Source organism: Harpia harpyja, chromosome 6, assembly GCF_026419915.1.
Source record: "Harpia harpyja isolate bHarHar1 chromosome 6, bHarHar1 primary haplotype, whole genome shotgun sequence".
NCBI classification, from domain to species: Eukaryota; Metazoa; Chordata; class Aves; order Accipitriformes; family Accipitridae; genus Harpia; species Harpia harpyja.
Genome location: NC_068945.1, coordinates 15192445 through 15212958, shown reverse-complemented (window position 1 = coordinate 15212958; position 20514 = coordinate 15192445). Strand labels below are relative to the sequence as shown.

At 42.0% G+C, this 20514-nt stretch overlaps 1 protein-coding gene across 15 annotated transcripts in view; it reads left to right on the top strand.

Annotated features, from left to right (window-relative positions):
- Positions 1 to 20514, top strand: part of CALD1 (caldesmon 1) — a 198254-nt gene that overhangs the window by 122115 nt on the left and 55625 nt on the right. Inside the window, exon 1 of one of the 15 annotated variants that reach the window (XM_052789232.1) lies at positions 19066 to 19327. The exons of the other annotated variants lie outside the window; for them this stretch is intronic. Within the exon in view, the coding sequence (XP_052645192.1) occupies positions 19281 to 19327 (47 nt within the window). The 5' untranslated portion in view covers positions 19066 to 19280. Of the gene's footprint in view, positions 1 to 19065; positions 19328 to 20514 lie in introns of those variants that run through there. 15 annotated transcript variants of the gene reach the window in all.

Genomic DNA, 20514 nt, shown 5'->3' with positions numbered 1-20514 from the left:
AGCAGCAACTGGATGGATGCAGGACTCTATGTCATGCCTTACCCCAGGGTCGATACTGGCCATGCTATTCCTGCAGGAAGGCCAGAAACCATTGGAGGTCAGCAAGAAGAAAGGTGATGGATCGCAGCCACCTTGATGTCTCGCACTCCTAGGCCAAATATGGCAGGGTGTGTCATGAATGGAAATTTTCTGCATGTGCCATAGCCTTGACTGAGAGGTGGCTTTGCTGAGTTAGCTTTCAAGGGTGCCAGGTGTAATGTGTCCACTAAAACCTGGCTGGAGACCACCAAGTTTCTGACATTCTCAGTTTATGGGATTTAGTCAAATGATTTCTTTCGCAGTTACCTTGCCTTTCTTATCTGATGAAACCATGGCTTTATACAATCTTAGTATTTTTCTCCTTTCTCTGTTGTCTAGAATGTGACTAGATCAAATTTCCCCCTTCTGTCATGAACATTAGTAGCTTAATTTTTTTTTTACATAAAGTTTTTTTCAACAATAAAATCTCTTGCAGACTGCAGTTACATAATATTTAAGGTCACAGTAATCGTAACAGAATCTGTCTCACTTAGTAGGACTGCGCTCATGGAAATGAAAATGCCCAAGCAGGATTTTTTGCAGGATTTTTCTACTGCACACATAATTTGTGAGACTTGACCTGTGAAAGACGACGCCATTTTTAGGCCCATTGCATTGAGCTGTTTCGTGTCTTAAATTTTTTAGTTGTGAGGTAGAAGTAAAAGGCATTTGGGCTCTTCTCTCAGAGCGTAAGGGACAACGTTGTAACTGCAGAATTTCTTTGATATTGCTGTTCTACACATATTCTTCAGGGACTTTGAATCCAAAGTGGCATGAAATTAAAAACTGGCATATCTGTAGGGGTACAGGGTCTTCTCAGAGATGTTTTGTGCTCTAATTCTTGTGTTCCCTTTATTTCCTCCCCACTGTCTTCTCAGCACCACAGTCTTCCATCGCTAGTTCACAGTCATCCTCCCAGGAATTGTTCATGTCAGATGAAAAGCTTTAATGTTCCTTTGGTGGCTTTGCTATGGGTGAAAGAATGGTGATCTAGGAGAAAGCTGACTGGCTGTAAAACTCTTCGTGTTTTCTTTGTTCATATTTTTCTAGACCTGATATTCTTTGTCCTCTATCCAGGATGGATGGGAATGTATTTTGTCTTTGAAAATTGTGAGGTCAGACATGACTATTTTTGCAGAGTGTCAGGACAACGAATTTGGTGCAGTTTCACTGAAAGAAGAACCTGTTGCTAAATGGACCTCCTGTTCAAGTGAGACATGGTCCTCTGGACATGAAAATACAACTAAGTCCTCAGTATTGAAAAGTACATTGTATACAAAGAGCTCACTTGCTGCTTATGGGCTCCCCTCCATGAAGTAAACACAGGACATGATTGCCTGGGGACACTGTCATCAGTGAAGCTGCACAAAGATTGGATTTGGCTTGATCTTTGTCAGGGACAGTCTCGCATAGCTCTTTGCTAAGGGTGACTTCAGCAAACACATAGAAGCTCGTGAAATATAGCCATTGCTTGATCAAACCCTTTGTTTAGAGTCTTCAAGAACAATTAGGGCTGGTAATGGTTGATGTAACAGCTGTGGGGTAAGAATTTGTGCTACAGATATTCTTCTGTGCCCAGTTGTCGTGGTTTAACCCCAGCCAGCAACTAAACACCACGCAGCCGCTCACTCACTCCCCCCCCCCCCCCCAGTGGGATGGGGGAGAAAATCGGGAAAAGAAGCAAAACCCGTGGGTTGAGATAAGAACAGTTTAATAGTACAGAAAAGAAGCAGCTAATAATGATAATGATAACACTAATAAAATGACAACAGCAATAATTAAAGGATTGGAATGTACAAATGATGCGCAGTGCAATTGCTCACCACCCGCCGACCGACACCCAGCCAGTCCCCCGAGCGGTGAACCCCTGCCCCCCCTTCCCCGTTCCTATACTAGATGGGACGTCCCATGGTATGGAATACCCCGTTGGCCAGTTTGGGTCAGCTGCCCTGGCTGTGTCCTGTGCCAACTTCTTGTGCCCCTCCAGCTTTCTCGCTGGCTGGGCATGAGAAGCTGAAAAATCCTTGACTTTAGACTAAACACTACTGAGCAACAACTGAAAACATCAGTGTTATCAACATTCTTCGCATACTGAACTCAAAACATAGCACCATACCAGCTACTAGGAAGACAGTTAACTCTATCCTAGCTGAAACCAGGACACCAGTCTGTATGGGGAAGGGGAAGGAGAAGTCCTTTACTTGGTTAGTGATATCTCTTTAGGATGAGATGTAATAGCGTGTGTGGTTATGCCTGCAATCCTTTGTGTTCCCACTGCCAACATGGCAGTGGTCCCTTCAGCACAGTCTAGAAGTCTGTTAGGCGTCTTCCACTGCTGTTGCTAATCCAGATTGAGCCTTTTACTCTTGTAAAAATACCAGCACTTTAGTAGCAGAAGTAGATGCGTGCATCTTTGGATTGCAGTGTGTCATGAAATGTCAGCACCATTACCATGTTTTCCCTGGGTAAGGATGCCTTCAAAATTTATGTGGTGGCTTCTAATCCATCTATGTGGGCTACAACACTTGGACATGTACCTGCTCATTGCTGTCAGCAGGATTTAATGAAGTTTTGAAGAGCTTTGCTGTGTTGGGGCCTGAATGGTTTTGAAGTGCCCCCTTGCATTTCTGCAGGAAATCTGCACAAGATTAGATTTAAGTTTTAGTCTGTTAAGCCTGTTTTGATCAAAACAAGCACTATTTAATTCCACCAATGAGAGTATGGGGGGCACATGATTTCTGGCACTGCAAAGGTGTCCTAGAAGACGCATAAGGTGTGGGGAGTCTTTCTCCCCGTAATACAGCAAGGTGACAGCATACTCTGCAGTGGATGGAAATTACTAGAGAACAAACACTGCCAGAACAAAAGAAATTTTGCTGACTGGTCTGTGTTGAAGGGATGCCTGGCTATGCCATCCTAGTGCATTGGTGAGACATTGCAAATTTCTTAAAATTCTGGGTTAAATTCTGAAAATACAATCTTGGTGACTACATTTGTTTATAATGTTCTGTGTAATTTGATGGTAATTTAAAAATTATATTAAAACCATGTTTGACATCAGTAAAAATGCTTGGGTTTATTCTCCCTTCAAAACTTACGGGTAGCTTAACTTCAAAATTAAATGCAGGATCTTGTAAATATGGACAAAGGTAAAGGCACAGTAGAGTGTCACAGTAACAGACTCAAGACTGTGCCAACAGTGGTTAATTTTGAAGGAAGCATTAATTTCCTTTTCCTGTTTTTCAAGAATTTTTATGTGTAAGAGAAATGCCTCTGCTGCATAAACATTTTTTAAAATAATGGCTTTAAAGGGCATGAACGAGAGCCTGAATCCAAATGTTTTGTTAGTACTTAAAGAATCTTTGTTTAACTCTTGCTTCCTATTTTTTTTTCATGCTATAGTATGGCTGGAACAAGATCAGTATAGGGCAGATGGGGGGAAAAAACTGATGATGATGAAATAATATCATCATAACCTATTCTGTTTGTCTGGCTAGTACTTTAGCCAAAAAAAGAGCTAAAGCAGCAAAGGGAAGGATGATGTTCTCTTTCTGCTGCAGATATAAAAAAACAAATGAACACAACCAGCTCTTTGAGATCGCAGGTTTGGGTACACTTCTCAGAATATTTACTCTGGGTACATTTGTCATCCAGCTTCATGGGAAGAGAGACATGAAGTGCTGTTTGTTTCTGAGAATACCATTTGGAGGTAGCAATCGTGTGCTGGGTGTGTGGACTGCATCTGATTGCCTGGATAAATAGTCAGAGGAGCACAGCTGGTCTAAACCAGGGCTAAAATAGACCCATAGACAAGAACTGGAGCACCTGATTACTGCAAGGTGATTTGACACCACTGGGTGTGGAATATAGACCAAACTGGAGTAACTTTCTTCACCATCAACAACACCTTCTTAAAACAGACCAAGAGAAATTGCTGCATTTCCTGGAATAAAGGGAATTTACAGAATTAATAAAATCCTTTATGTGATCTTTCAGGCTAGCTGTTGGGAAGGTGATAAAATCTATCACCCAAAACAGAAGAACTTGATCTACCTGGAAGTGCTCTCAGCCATACCATTGCTGGCGGCATTTGAGCTGATGTGCATATTTGTGGGTGATGAGGCCATCCCTCTGCTTTCTTTTGCTGCAACTGGCAGCATTGCTCTTCCTGCCACGAATGCAAAGAGCCGGAGAAACCCAGTTGCTATTCTTAGGTCTTAGTCTGAGTCTGCAGAGTGGGTAGTGGATTTTAAACATGAGCTCTGGGACTGATTGGGACAAAATGTCTGTGTGTGTAGGTATCCTAACCTTTTAGTATCATAAATTTATTCAGCTGGTAAATAGTCCAAAGAAATATTGTGTGCTAAGTTGTGAGATGTATCAGTTGTTTTTTTTTACCTGCACTAAGTATGTTGTTCTTGAGGGGGGCTGTTGTCAGATACAGTAGTGCACATGTAGAAATAAGGCACGGCATCTGACTGATAATCGTGGCTTTGAGGAGAGGTGGATTGGAAATGCCTTTATCCAGCCTGCCTTTTAGGGAAGAACCACACCACATGGAAGGGGATAGCTGGTAATTTGTTTCGATTAACTCCAACAGTTTGTCTTTTGCAACCTGTATTTCTGAGTATGCTGTTCACAAATGAAGAAAGGTAAAGCAGAATATAGAGAAATTAAATGTTTAACCTCATTTTAAATAATGGACCTTTTCTGAATTTATATGACATGTATAAGCCTCTTACGAGAAAGCAGATGGAGGGGTTCTTAACATAAGGTAGCAAAGATTATGCTTATTGTTTAGATCTTGGTCCTGTCACCTTTAATCCTACTTCAGTGGCACAATTCCCACAGCTGAGGACACTTAAATAAGTAATGATCAAGTGATCTCTTCATTGCAGGCAGTTCTCTTAGAGTCCTCTGCTTGGCTGTGACCATATGCAGCCAAGATCTCAAGGTTTAGATGCATTCAAAAGATGGGAACAAATCAGGTTTTTTCCATGTAGAGTTCCTAGTTTTCTTACCAGAAGTTTAATTATATTGTTAAAGAATTCGATAGGTTTTCCCCATTTGCTTTCAAGATCTCTGTCTATCACTGTTTAGACTGCATTATTTTCTCATCCCAGTGTTGTCTTAAGGTCTATAGGAAAAAAGGTGTTGCTTTGAGGTAACTTCTGTGAAAGAAGTGCCCTAAATGACACTGCCATGGAAAGACAATGGATGGAGGAATTACGTCTGCAGCTGTGACTTTCCCTTATTACTGATTCTTCCAATTCATCATGTTGCATACATCTGGGTTCATCAGGTAGCAAAGGACTGTAATGTATAGGGCCAAGACTGCAGAATTAAGAATGCTCTGGCAATCTGATTTTGGCATGTTGAAGCTATATTCTTACCATAACAGGTTTTTCTCCTTTGCTCTGTGCTTGATTTTTGTAGACAGGCATGTACAATGACATATGCCAGGTTGACACAAAGTAATATGGATTGTATGTGCAGGGGCTACTACTTATAAGCATGGATCGTGTATATGTACATGAAAAGAACTTGTTATATCTCTAGCCAGCCACACCATACAATTATTTCTGGTCTGTCTGATAGTTGCACATGCAAATTGCACTTGAGCTTTGTGTGTTTCACGTCTGGATGAAAGCTACCCTTCTTTATTCAGTATTAGCAGGCTCAAAATTACTAGCCTGTGCTTGTTTTGCTTTTGGTTGTTTTGTTGGGCAGGGACTGAATACTTTTTATAATTCACAATTTTTGCCTGTAGAAATTTTTGGACAGAAAGCCTTTTTATAAGGTTCTAAGTCCTACTTTTGAAACAGTGTTTCACTTCTCCAGAAGCACTTACCTCACTTAGAATTTCACATAGGTAATTATCCTTTATTTTATTAAAAATAATAGCAGAGAAAGCTGGAAGTAACTTGTTGGAAGTGGTGTAGGTAGAGCATGCTGTAGGTTGAAGTAAACCACAATGCTCTCTCTAGGCCCTTCAGCTGCTGTTTACTTTTTTAAATAATGTTTGCTCTTCCTTTCATTGTGATATTTTGGCACATCACGCTGATGGGGACCACAATAATTACTACTTAATTTAGCAGGTTTAGGTTATAAACTGTAGCTTATAAGGTGATGGGTAGAAAAAGTAGTCCTTTGGCCCTCTCTTCACTGGGGCAAGGAACTCCTGAGAATACGGGAAGAAACCGCTGCCTGTTTGATGCCGAGCATATGGCAGGGATGCCACCTGGTCTTTACATAGACCATGTAAGATTGGGCAAGGCTCTGAACACCCACTTCTTTAACTGTGCTTTTAAGGAAGGATCATGAAGCATCTGGCCCTCAGCTAGAAAGTCAGAATGCAGGAAATGCCTTTGCGTGTAGCATTTGCCAACTGTGGTTTCTGGTATGTTGGTGGGTGGGTTCTGAACGTGCCCATCTTGATAAGAAAATGCCTAAAGCCAGAGCCTGTCCACCGTTCATCAAAGGATCATTTTCTTTATCTCTCCTTTCAATTAAATGTAGAGTTTCTAAAAACAAAAATGCACCGTACTCCTCTCAGAACTAGGTTTAACCTCTTAGGCCTTGTCATGTGCATTGGTAGTAGCCAGGTCACAGTTAAGGATCAGGCTTATCTTCCCAGTTGAATCAATTTCCCTTGACTTTCTCCAAAGAATTTTGTATCCCCTGAAATTTTGCGTGTCATGTCTTATCATAATGAGAGTTTTTTCTGGGAAGATTTTAGACGAAAATATAACAAAAAAGGTTATAATATTTCAAACAGTGTCCCTATTTTGATTTTGTAAATTATAAAAATGTAAATATAAAAATATTCTCCTGTCTAGGGATTATTATTATTCATGTTTTTCCTCCTAAGGAAGAATGGAGAAAGAAAACATCCCATAATTTGATTGGGTTATTTGAGAGGTATATTGTCTAGGTTTTGGTTTTCGAGAAGTACACTTTTAAAAAATGTATTTGGGATTCAAGTATAAGGGTGTGGACAAAGTTGGGTTTTGGAAAGGAATTACATTTAAGAGGAATGCATGTTTAAATAATACTGATGGGAATAAAATACCAGTGAAGGATCACACTATGCTTCTTTTCTGTACAGTTTCTTACACTTCCAAAATGTTTTCTATCTACGATCCTTTGGGTTCAGAACTGGTCTAGGCCAGTTTTTGTGTGAGATACCAAGTGTTGTAGATGTTCATTTAAATTCCGTCAAGTGATGCAGAAGGAGTCTTTGTCCATGACGGTGTTTGGAGAGGCAGGACCTACTGTTGGTCCCTTCCCCATTGCCGAGGGGTGGCATCTCCACTGGGGGTTGCTTGAGGCCTGTGGAGCCACAGTGCAGAGTGAAGCCCGTGCTACCAGAAGTGTTTCTCCCAGCTGTGTATTTCCCATCTGCCTTAGTTGCATAAATGCCCAAGCTCCTACTGTATGGCATCAGGGTGCTGTTTTCCTGCCCCACGGGCTACATGCACGGGTTGCCAGGTGCTCCTTGTATGTGAGGATGGCTGGCTGGGACACGTGGGTGAGCGGGAAGGGAGCAGGATGTCCTGTGGGCAGTATCCCCTTGGCATCACCACTTCAGTTACACTGTTGCCCTTGGACAGGCTGGCCAACCTAGCTGTGAGGAAGGAGCCTGCTTGCCTGTTACAAATCCTGTGCTGCCACAATGCTGGATGTGAACCAATTAAACACCCACCCAAGATCTGTTTGGCCTTGATTACGCTGTATACTTTGCACAAGTATCAGTGTCCTTGGTGGCTTTAATGAGCATATAAGAAGTATGCATCTTGGCTCCCTTTCCCCTTTTTAAACACGTTGGGAAAGCCCAAAGATCTGTGATTGATTTCAGAGATCTTTGGTGGCTTTAGAAGCCCTTGCTGAGATAGCATCTGGCTTATCAGAGCCTGAAACAGTCTTTTCAAGAGCTTCAACATTAAAAAAGAGTGAAGCTTTATCACAGAACATCTCATCAATAGTTAGTTAGCTTACTTGTTGGCAGACTGCAACGAATTCAGTTTAATGCTTCCATTCTGCTTTTAGGTTCTACCTTGGCATTTGGAGTTGATGGGATTTTTCTGCTTTCGACAGGGCCAAATCCTGAAGTCCTTGCTTAGTTTTAAGCTCAGAATTTCACAGCAGTTTCAGTATAAATGAATGAATGGTGATGAAAAAGCTGGAAACCTTTTTAGAAAAAAAAAAAAATGTTCTCAAGTATTAGAAGCGTTTGAAACTCTGCCAAGTTTCTGAAAATACTTCTGATTTCTCGCTTTCATACTTCTCTGAAATGTTTATTGGAAACATGGTTTTAATAGTTTTGGAGAGTTTTAGTGAATTAAAATTTCTAGTGACCGTTTTAGTGACATGTTGCTAATTATTTACTATGAAAATCTTGAAATGTTTGTCATAAGCTCTCTAAGTGCAAAGATGGTGCTCTAAGAATGGGTTTGTCTCCAGTTGCCTGTGCTTTGGAGTGATAGAAAATGCCCACTTTCCAAACGCAAGTTGTTTAGATTGGAAGGGTAAGTGCCTCTTATAATGACTTATTTTAGGAGGAAGGTTGTAATACTGCATGTGCATTAATCTCTCCAGAACCTCTAAATCCCGTAAGAGCCCATGGAGGAGGAGTTCCTGGAATCCTTCCCATCCCATGAAGTTTATTCATAAAACGTGATGCTCTGAAGCCTTCTCTCATGGCACAAAATGTCGTTATGAAACTATAGACACAGCTCTAGAGCTCAGGCTGCAGCTTTTGGCAGATCTGGAGGGGAGGTTTGCCATTTGAAAATGAAAATAATTTTTCTTTGTAGACAGTGGTCAATATTTCTCTATATAAGCTGGACCGCTACTGATTCTTTTGATAGCTACGTTATTTAAATCTCCTTGAAGAAAAGTCTGTCAGCTGTTTTTGGGAAAAGGTTACATTTGTCTTAAGCCACTTATTGACAGTTTTACCATCTTAATATGAGGAATTGAATGGAAAAGGGAGACTATTGGTTAGTGGCAGATTGCAGAAGATGCAAGACCATCCCAGCTGGTGAGAGCTGATAAGGGCTTTTTATGTTCAGTAGTGACAAAGGGGATTTGCCTGTTACTTTGCCTAGTGAAAGAACAGCTGAGGTTCGGGCCCTTTCTTCACCATCTTGTAGCACGTCAAAAAACTTTACTGGCTAGTGCAAGTTTGGGGAAGGTGTATTTTCATACCCAAATCAAGTCCCAAAGAACACTGGGCAGTGGCGTGGGAGATCCAGGAGAATTGTACAGGGATGCTGATCCTTGTGAGAGTGGTCCAGTAATTGGGTTTTAAAGATTGTGGGAAGGAGATAATTCCGTATTTATCAGTTTCCCTTAAACACAGGTGAACACTTACATCTGCTTTTCCTACTATCAGATCTATGAGGCTTTTCTCACTCTGTTACCCAGCTGGCTGACAAACTGCTTGGATGCTTACCTAGGCACATGGTTAAAGTCCTCATGCAAGCTTCTGTGTTACACCCACAGAAAAGAAGAGCTGGGGAATGCATGCTACTCCGTCCCTGCTCAGGTGTCTCTGAGGTTACCCTCATTGTACGATCCATCTCTCCAATCAATGTTAAGAAATCTTTAGGCTGTTGTGATGATGGGTAGCTTTTGAAGGAGGGACGTGACCCTGCTGTGACAGGGAACCATGCCCAGGTTGCAGTCTTTCAGCCTGGAGACTTCACCTGTCACCCACATGGTGCCACTTCATCCTTCAGTCATGGGCTGCTGGACTGATGGGGATGATTTCCTAAGTCTGTGAACAATGGTGAAGAGTTGAGACAGACTCTGTCTTCAGACAGAGAGCACCATACAGATGTTTGTTTACAAATGCATTTCTTCATGGATACCATAATGTATAAGATGTTTAAAAATGAAAACCAAAACAGACCTAGCAAAATAACAAAACAACCCATGTACAGTGTAAGGGGTTGCAGCTGCCCCTCTCCTTCCTTCCCATGGGTCTGCCTCCTGAGCAGCTCACACTTTTGTGCTGACAGGGGGGACATAAGGCTATGCATAGGTGCCTGGGGGCTCGAGCGTGCTCAGCAGATCAGAGCTGAGAGGCTTTCCTAACATGCTGTTACCTGTGTGGATAACGGTTCAGATGCTAAAGCGTTTAGGCCTGTGGTCCAAGGCTTCCAGTCCATGGTGCCTGCTGCTGGCCATGCTGGGCTGTCCTCAGGAGGGGCTGAGCTGGGGCAGCTGTTTGTAATGGTGCTTGCACTTGTCTCCACCCAGGGCATCTGGGTAGCATGGATGAGGTCTGGAGCCTCGAGCACATTGGACTGTCCTTTTGCAGACAGGTCAAGCCCCTTAATGTGGGTTTGAGAGTGTACAGTGTAGATGGGAAGAAATCATGGTCTTGAGAGTTTGCTTAGACCTGGCCTATCCTGATAGTGTAAGGTGTGACCCGAGAGCCATTTTCCAGGAGAAGCTGGGAAGTAGATACTCAATGCCTTAGAGTTGTTCACATGCCGTTGTTACTAAATTACAATGGATTTCAGGTACTTCAGTGCAGAAATAAGTATTAGCGCTTGGGTATGCAGAGAAATAACAAAGAAAAAATATAGTTGGGTCTTTTATTGCACTGGAGTAATTTAAGTCCCCAGATCATTATGTCCCAATGCACATGCTGTGATGCGAATACTGAACATTTATGGTGATTTCATTTTAACTCCTTGACACCCTTTTATGTGTATTACCCTGCAATAAATTACTTTTTTTTTTTTAAGACCCTACAGTGCAGACAGCGATGCCTGTACATGGCAGAGCCCCAGCTGCCTGCCTGCAGGGGGCAGAAATGAATTTTGCTGTGCAGGGAGAGCTTTGCTCAATGGACCAGGTGCAGTGTGGTTTGCCTTTTTTTCTTTTCCCATTGCTTTCCTCTAAAACATTAGGTGTGAGCCATGGCTGGAGGCAAGAATCCAGCCTTGATGGAGTGCTGTCCTGATCTGATATGACAGGCCTTGTGAAAGTGTTCAGCCTTGACCCTTCGTTGCATTTGAGAGGGAAATCCCATTAGATAACAACTGTACCAATGAGACTGGAAGATGTTGTGTTTAGATTTCCCTAAGACCTGAAGAAAGTGGAGAAAGAAACGTTTTCTATTTGTTGGAGTTTTTTTGTTTTGTTTTGTTTTGGTCTCCTTTAAAAAAAGGAGAACTGTTGGAAAAATAGATGTTGGATGTATCCTGTTTCTTGAATAGTCCACATAGTGTTACACTTCTAACACTGTTTAATTTCCTCTTCAGTTCCTCCCTGGAAGAAGTTGTAAGGCTTGCTGCACAGGGAGAATAAGTTTCATGGGTTGCTAGGTCATCTTGGAAAGTGAAAACGGATTGGGACAGGAGTGCTAAGGAGATTTATCAGCCAGCAGGAGTTGCGAGTAAGTCTAAAAGTTAGGATGGAGATAAGCATGCTGAAGAAACCTCTGTTGTGAACCACAGAAGTGAAGGGATAATGGGGATGGTTCAGATCCACTCCTTGCCAGTTTGCTAAAGTGGATTTGAATGAAATTGAATGTATAACTAGCCCCTAATTTCCAAAGCATTTTTGTGTGGGTTTAGCAATCTGATTCCTGTCAAACCCAATGACTGTCATATTGACGCAAATACCAGGCAATATTTAGAAAATTTGGGAAAGGTATTTTGCCAAGCAAGAGGAAAAAAACCCTCTCTCTTAACATGCATTCCTATAGGAATCAGAAATACAGAAGAAAGGGAAGAAACATACCGATGTGTTGACCATTCTAACAAAAATCATACTGTACTGGTCTTTTTTAGGAATGTTTTTTTAAGTTTTCCACTGGCTGGAGGCTTTTGAAGGAAAGAAAAGAAAAGACTCATCTTCTGTCTTGAATTAACTTTGTTAATGATTAACAGAGCAGTGCAGTATGTGTGGTGCGTTTTAATTAAATCAGAGGAGACATGATTTGGACAAGATTTTAGTTTCACTTTGAAAGTTATTAAATAAACTGACACTGTTTGCTCTCCGAAAGTTCCTGGGAGCATCCGGTTAGTCGGTAATCCCTGTGCAGCTAGTGAAATAAAGCCCCTTCCAAAACACCTAAGGGCCGTTACCAGATATTAAAAATGAGCAGTCCAGTCAGAGAGGGGTATAACTGATCATTAACCTGCACGAGGCAGGGTCCTCGTCTGAGGCTCCTATTTCATATTTTTAAACTAAGTGCAGGGGTAAGAAAGGCCCAAACTAGGTATTTCTAGCCGAGGTTTGCATTTTGAATACCTCTGAGCCATTCAAGTGGCATAAGCTGTTGAACAGTCTCTGCCTTCGGTGGAATTCGGATGGCTTTTGCTAGCTGAGTTTATTGGGTTGTTTGTGAAGTCGAGATCCCGACCTTGGATGTTGTTCACCAGTAAAATTCAAAGTATCATAAGATAGGAGCTTTTGGTACAGGAACGTCTCCATAAATTGGCCCAGCAGGAAATGCTCTCCTCTTTCCAAAGCTACGTGCGTGTGTGCCTGTGCACACATTTATATAACTTCTTCCAGCAGAGAAGGATCAAGCCTGAAGCCTGGACTCAGACCATGGCTTCAGACTGAAGTGAGACAGTAGATGATCCTTCTGTTATGTGGTGGCACACAAGGGTGCACAGATCCCACGCTTCACTCTTCATGAGTTTAGTGTTGTTTACTGGGGTTTCTGTTAAGGATCTTTGGCTTAGGCATCCACCCATGCCCGCTCAGCAGTAAAATCAAGGCATAATCTGTTTTGGCTAGAGATGCATCTATCCTCAATGTTTGTATCACACCTACCACGTTGTGGCTCTTTCTGGCTTTTGTGGCTAAGTTTGAAGTGAATAGTAATGTTTGGAGTATGCCTGTTAATATATTAAAAATAACATTAATAATTTTATATAAAACTTGTGGAAAGTGTTGTTGAAATTAACTATTGCCAGAAACAGTTGGGGTGGAGAGAACTTGCATCTACATCATTGGCAGCTTATTCAGCTTTCGGTTTTGTGGACTCTGCAAGTATTATCCTACAAGGCTGTAAGCAGAAGTCGTACAAGTCCAATCGCATGTTTTCTGGGCTTTGAGTACTATCTTTCGTGCTGCTAAAGCTGAAATTTATTAATAGAGTTATTGCTCCAAGCAAGCTCCAGTACAGGTATAAATGAGAGAGCAAATTTAAAAATTGGCCAGCCAAAATAATAGATTGCTTTTTATTGCTGTGAGAACTGGCATGTGTCCCTGAAATGCATAAAGCACAAAAGAATGGGTGCGGAATGAATGGGGAAGCGGTGGCCCTTCCCTCTGCTTTTGCTGGCAGCTGGAGAGAAATGGGCTTCTGCTCGGAGCAGGAGAGGACCAGAGTCTGTCCCTTGCTAGTGACAGTGCCAGGGCATAGGGAGAGGAGGTAAAGATAGCCTTTGTGAATGCTTCTCTCATATGGTTTCCTCCATTACAGTTGTTCAAATGACCAGAAGGTAGCTATATACTGGCTCTTATATGGAGACTATTGTTTGGATCTTAGTGTTTATTTGAAAGCAGTGAAAACGTGACATAAAACAAAAGCTATGCTGTGGTGGAAATAGTCTATCACACCCGTGAAATATTATGCTGCTTTATTTCTGGATTGTGCATTGCCCCATAAGTAACTGATAGAGAATGCAAACACCAGCAAATATGTTTTTCTAATCAAGTTTCAATTTACAGTGGAAGTTCTCCTTGGAATATCATTTTAACACTTGTCTTGGAGTTTGTTTTGTTTACTGCTACAGCCATACATGCAGTCAGTAACTTTTCCATGTGAAAAGCAGGATAATATCAATACCTCAAGAACTGAGGACAGTCAGAGAAAATCAAATTCTCTTCCCTGCAGAGGACCGAACTTCTGCCTGCAATATCCAAGGCTAGCCTGTCCCAGCAAAGCAGGCATCAGATAGGATTGAGTGCTGCATGGGCTTTGTATGGGTCTTCAGTATCTGGAAGTACATTACTGGAAATGTTTACAATTTCAGGCTTCAGGCTTTTGCATTTTGATGTACAGGGTTGTGTTCCCAATCCTGCAGAACTTGTCTATGCAAATAGTTCTATTGTATGCTAAGGCACTAGCTACATGATGATGTATCCATGTGAGCATGCAAACTCTGTTTGCATGTGACTCCATGATTTGCACATGCTAATGTCCAAACCCAAAACTACATATTCCAATCTGAGTATGTATTTTAATACATATATCCACTTACGTGGCTGGGTATTACTCAGAGGTTTCACTGAACACGTTAAAATTTTTGGCACTGCTGCTGTTTATAGGCATCCAGTTAGATATAACTGGAGGTTACAGTTAAAATATAAGGGGAGGAATAGATGTCATAGCCATAGGATGGCTTCTTAGTACTGAACCTTGTAAGAGCGCAGAAGACTTACCAGTGGGAAAAGGCAGAATCTCCGTTACTTGAGATATTTAAAACTGGATGGGAAAAAAAAAAACAAACGCATAGAAAGAGACAGTTCAGCATTATTTGACGATGAAGTACATAGCCTTGTTTTTATGAGTACTCAAGAGATTTACTCCAAGACCTTATGTATGGGTTGCCAGACTTTACCTACTGCATATGATTTAATATGCCAAGTGTTGTTCATCTGTGAAATGAAGTCCCTGCTCACATGCTAGTGTCCTAGAGTGAAATCTCATGGGAGGGTGAATGCAGATGCTTTTTGCCCTGTGAGATGCATACACTGAGTTCCCTGCAGTGAACTGTATTGGGGCCTTTCAGAACAGACCTTAAAAAAACCCAACAGGGTTTGTCGACTCCATGAGAACATGAAAGAGACTGTGGCATCTTTCATTTTCCCAGGGAGGGAACAGTTAAAAATATTCTTCAAACAAGGAGCAGATGTTAATGTCATTAGAATAGATTTTCATAAAAAAACAGAGTTCTGTTTCTCTTGCAAAATGCCAGTAGCTTTGCAAAGTTCTCTGCAAGTCTACCTACTTATTTCAGACTAGTGGCACAGAGGAGAGGCGGTGCAGGGTGAGCTATTTACTGTCTCTGAAACAAATCAGATACATATCTGTAAATTATTTGCCTGCCCATCTTAAAACTGGCTCAACTTGGAAAAGGACTAAACAAAGAGCTAAAAAACCATGAAGGTATTTGAATAACAGGACAAGAACAGTGAGCAGCACAGCAAATCTGCTGTTGACAAACATGTATAGAAAGGAATAGGCTACATATGGAAAGGCATGGTCTGGATGGTGCGTGTACCCATGTCAGGCTCTAAATTCACTATAATCTTAAAAGAAAAAGGATTCATGGGCTGTTGTGATCAGCTCACTGAAAACTCTGCCTTGCATGCAGGAATGGTTAAAGTAAAAATAACAAACAAAATATTAAGTGGCTCTCTGGATGACCTCTGGACATTCCTATTGTTAGTATGAGTAGACATTGGAACCTCCCAGTAATAATTTCCTTTTGGAAAGCTCTCGTGTCCTTTCTCCTCCTCTTTTTGCTGCTTTTAATGTTGAGAAGCTAGGAAAGGCCCTGTAATTCCTTTCACTGTTGTAATAGATGAGCCTACACTCTTATAGAGCCATTTGACTTGAGTTCATTGGTGTGAAAGACACCTCTCAAGTGCCCTAGTTTAGTTAGGGTTTGTTTACTTAGTTTTTTCTCTTTCTAGTGTCTTCCTTGGGGGTTTTGGTGTCCTAGAGCCAAGTAATAATCTCTAAAGCATCAGAACATACAAGGAAAGCAGGTTGAGACATGCATCTCCTGCCCCCACCATTTTTCATGCTTTAGATGCCCATGTGAATTTTTGAAATGATCTAGGGGAAGGTGATTTGCCTCTTCCTGCTCCATATGCAAGATCTTCACCTCAAGGCCACAGTGTACTGAGAGTATCCCTCTCAGGTTACTGAAGTAAAAACCAAACATTTGGCTTTGAAATAATAAAAGGATTATTAAGTGCAAGCATCTATAACTGACTCAGATCCTCCTCCCGCTTCTTTTTAAAGGGGTTGCAAGCGTGGCAAAATCTTGGCTGTCAGCCTCTTTCAGGGGAACCAGTTCGGCATTGCTGTAAACTTATGGAGCCGCTGGGTCCGTGCTGAATGCCTGGCATTGCACGCGTTGGCCTTGGCGGAACCCTCCTTTGTGTTGCAAACTGAATCACAAAATGTCCCTGTAGCTCTTGTTAAAACAGTGATTTTCCGCAGCTGAATGTGCCTTATGACTTAAATGATGGGCACAGCTCTGAGGACAGCTGAAGGTGAAGCCTCCTGGGCACTCACCAGTGCATCAGTATGCTGTGCATATGATGGGTTAGCCCAGGTCCGCTTAGCAGTATGCTCGTTGCCAGTACACAGTGGATTAACATGCCTGTGTCCAGAATTGCACGTTTGATCTTGCAGCTTTGCAAGGGTGACAAATCATGGTTGTAGCAATTTCTGGATGGAAAAAAAAAAAAGTCAACACTAGTGCTGTCAAATTAAAAATTAATATGTGGGACACCAACCTGCAGAGTGCTTCAAGCAGTTGTTGACGAGGGCAGAAAGGCTGATACTCTTTGGAAGTGGGATTTGCTCACCTTATGTATCTTCAGTTCTTCATTTGCAGGCAAAGATGGCACATGTTGAGGATAGACTTGCGTAACCAGCATTGCTTATTGTTCAATCAGTAAGCAAATAACATCTTAGTCGTGCTATAGAGGTATGGGCAAGAAGATGCAATTTGGTGTTAGAAGTCTTGCTCCAAATAAAGAATAGGATGACCATGTGAATCATTGTGTTTCATCTAGAGTGAAGGTCTCCTCCAGACTTTTATAGTTCAAGACATTATATGGAAAAGCAAAGAAAAAGAAATTGGGATTTTTATGACTGTTCTAGTCTAAGGGGGACATTTTAAAACAGTTCTGAGGTCTACTACAAGTGCAAGAGGCTTCCCCTGTTCCTACTGACCCAACAAACAGGTCAGATTTGCCATCTACAGCCAGAATCTGCATGACAGTAGGGGCAGATTTTTAAAAAAATCTGGAACTATTCTTCGAAGATGTAGAGTGTAATGTTTTAAAGGATAGTCAGTTTACTTTTATTTTTATCCTGTGTGGAAACAGTTTTGTTTGTGAGCACTGCAATTCCAGGATGTATTGAAAAGAGTGTAGAACTCACTCAAGTGGAAAAAAAAAGTTTCTGTGACACAGTAGTAAATAAAGACCTGTATTAGAAATCTGTAGGGCTGCCTTGGACCCCAGTCTATAGTTTCATAAACATCAACTCTTACATCTGGCATCTGATTAAAATGTACATTTTGGCAGAACAGCGATACAATCTTTGTTTAACTAATGCTTTTCCGGAGGGAAGAATTCCGCTTCTGTAATTCCCTAGTAGTAGTAGTAGAAATGCATTTTCCAGGAAAAGCAAATATGACTCCCTTCTCACCAGCATTTTTTAAGGACTCTACGCATTCACACTGCTTTACATGCCCTCTTTCCCTTGAGTAAAAGAAAGGGAGATGGCCTGCCTGCTGCACCCTCATCTCATTTGCAGATGTCTCTGCAATGACAGAAATGGAATCCATGTTTTTCTCCCTTTGCAATCAGTACTATCGGCCCTTCCTTGCTCCAGACCAGAATTCCTGTATATTTTGTACACTAAAAGATGGGGTTTTTACATGTACTTTAGAACAAGGGGCTGGATCTGCAGAAAGTGTACGTGAAGAAGGAGCAACTTCTTGGGATATTGCAGACCTGTTTCTGAGTGTGCAAAAACCCCTGAGCTTGCACGGTACATTCTTGCACGGGAATCATTCACCTATCTATAAAGCACAGAATTGTTACCTTTTCACGAAAATCTATCTCCTTGAAACTGTAGAGGGAGTTTTGGGGAGGAAAAAAATGCAGTTATTGACTGCAGGATTTGAGCAGAACGTAAATGAGTATCAGTGCCCCGAGCAAAGTGCAGCCGTTGGTTTCTTGCAAGCTCTGAGAAAAAAAACCAAAAAACTGTCAAGGTTGATGCCTCCTTGGACATCCAGCATTCTCCATGTCTTTGTGCAGAGCGGATTACCTTAGTGCTCGCTCTAAGGTAAGAGTGCCACCTACTGAACCTAGACACTCCTTCCCACAGAATGGCGAGCTTGCCGTAGAGATTTCCCTTTGGAGTACTAATCCATCCACACCCACTCTTGTAATTTATGAGGTTTAACAAGATCAGAGCCTGGGGTGGAATGGCTGCAGGACTGCACAGTAAGCTGTTTCAGTTTACTCACATACGCGGGCTTAAAGGGGTAGGAGAGCCAAGCATGTGAAATCGTGGTAACTGATGGTTCCTCCATTTAAATCACTTTGTTTGCATTTATATTTCCTGCCTCGTTCACTGGATTAGATGGAAGAGCATTGAGGAGAGTCTGTTAGGTTGGCTTTAGCTCCAGCCCTGTTTTTAATCTCTTTGCTAAACACAAGATGGTCTTACCTTGACTACAGTTGAGCTTGCAGCTACTCCCCACCTCCCCCAATTTGTTCCTGTTTGGCAATCAGCCCTCCAGTCTTTTGAGCTGTCTGATCCAGCTTGACCCTTCACAAGTTAGACTGGATGCAAGCGCCTGCAAAATGCTTAGGCAATGATTTACGATCAAAAAGGAGGACTGTTTCCTGGACCATGGTTTTATATTTGGGTCCTCTCCCCTCATCATCTCTCGGCAGGCTGGAATGTGACTTTCCTACAAGCAAATACTTGTGAAGGCACTTCTGTGCAGTGTTCAGGCTGCTCGGTGCTCAGACAAGCTTGCTAAACAGAAGCGCGTCTTGTGAAAGCTGAATGGGAAGCAAGCATTTGTTGGTCAAGTTGAGCAGCTGAGAAATCTGCAGGAATTTCTGTGACTGGGGTCCCAGACATAGCAAAGAGGATATATTAGAGAGAATACAGTAAAAAAAATAATAATCATATGATCACAAAACAGAGGGGGGTGAAGGGAGGGGAGGAGGATACAAGATAGATAATGAGCTTGACAACAGGCAAATAGAGTGTGTCATTACGGGAGCTACAGGACCGACCAAATGGTTAACCTGTGGGGTGGAAAGAGCATCCACTGAGTCTCGCATGCCTGAAAGGATAATGGCATTTTTATTATCTCATTCCACGCCCTGATCATCCGTCCATTTGCTCCCTGGAGCTGGCAGCAGTTTGCACTGATTCATACGCTGCAGACATGATCAGCAGATCATACTGCAGGCAGAACTTGTCAAGCCTTTCCAAGTGAGTTGCCGATTTATTATGATATCTGTATGGATTTAGCCTTTTGGTGTTGTGTAGGAAGTGCTGGATGGTGGCAATGGGAACGGGGAACAGAATGGTGTAACAAGTTGGGAAGCTGGTTGAACTGGGGAATAAGCATTGAATGCAGACCGGGTTCTTTTGCTCCTCTTTTTGCTATATTGTGCTCTATTGTCTAAAGGAAAAGTCTTTGCATTTATGCATTTCTCTTACCTGAACTGCAGAATTTAAATTGCTTTGTTCAGTGGCAGAAGAATATGTTGGAAGGACTGGTTGCTAATTGGAGTTCTGTTAATGGGAAGTTTGCAGAAGTTTCATAGTTTGTGTGAAAACTTTCGTGTAACTCAGATTGCTTAATTCACTGAGTAAATAAAGTCCTCATGGCACATTCATCCCTGAATGTGGGAGGGAAGCAAGAGAAGAAAATCAATTAGCCTGTGTATTACTGCCAAAGAAATGATCTGCTTTATTTGGGTCCTGTGTTGTTGTTTTATTTGTCTGCTTTATGCGTTGAGGGGTGGGAAACAGGACACTACTATGTTTCTAAAAAACTGTGATTTATATCAGGGTTTTGTTTAAAATTTGGGAGAGGTTTTGAAATGCAACTGGGATTTCTGGGTGCCTGTTTTTGGAGTTGCCAGCATGAAATCCTGTGCTCTTGGAGGGAGAGGGAGCTCAGGGATTTCTGAAACTCAGCCCCTCCAAGAAGTCCCTTCCAGGAATCTGAAATCCTTCATTGCAATTTCAGAAATTGGGCAATAAATAGTAATTTAACTAAGAGCGTGTCAAATGGGTTTGTTTTGTGTTGGTCCGTGGTGGAATACAGCCACAAGCCATGGTAGCCAGCCCTCCCGTACTGCTGTACGGGAACGGGGAGCAGCTGTGGCGAAGCACCAATTTCTCTGCAACCAGTGCGAGGGGAAAGCAAGGGAGGGGAGAGGGCAAAGTGGGTGAGATCTGGGTACTTTAGTGCTGATATAACTGGTGGAAACCTTGACTTTTGATACCTACTGTGGGGAGCTGGCCTTGAGCACAGTGACCCAGGCTGAAGCCTCTGAGGTGACTTTCAGACCCTTTCACTGGTCTATATTGGGGCCAGTTTAGCTAGTTGTCAGGGTCTGGCTGTTTTGCTTAAAAAACTAGAAATCGTTGGATATCCTTGCTGAGAG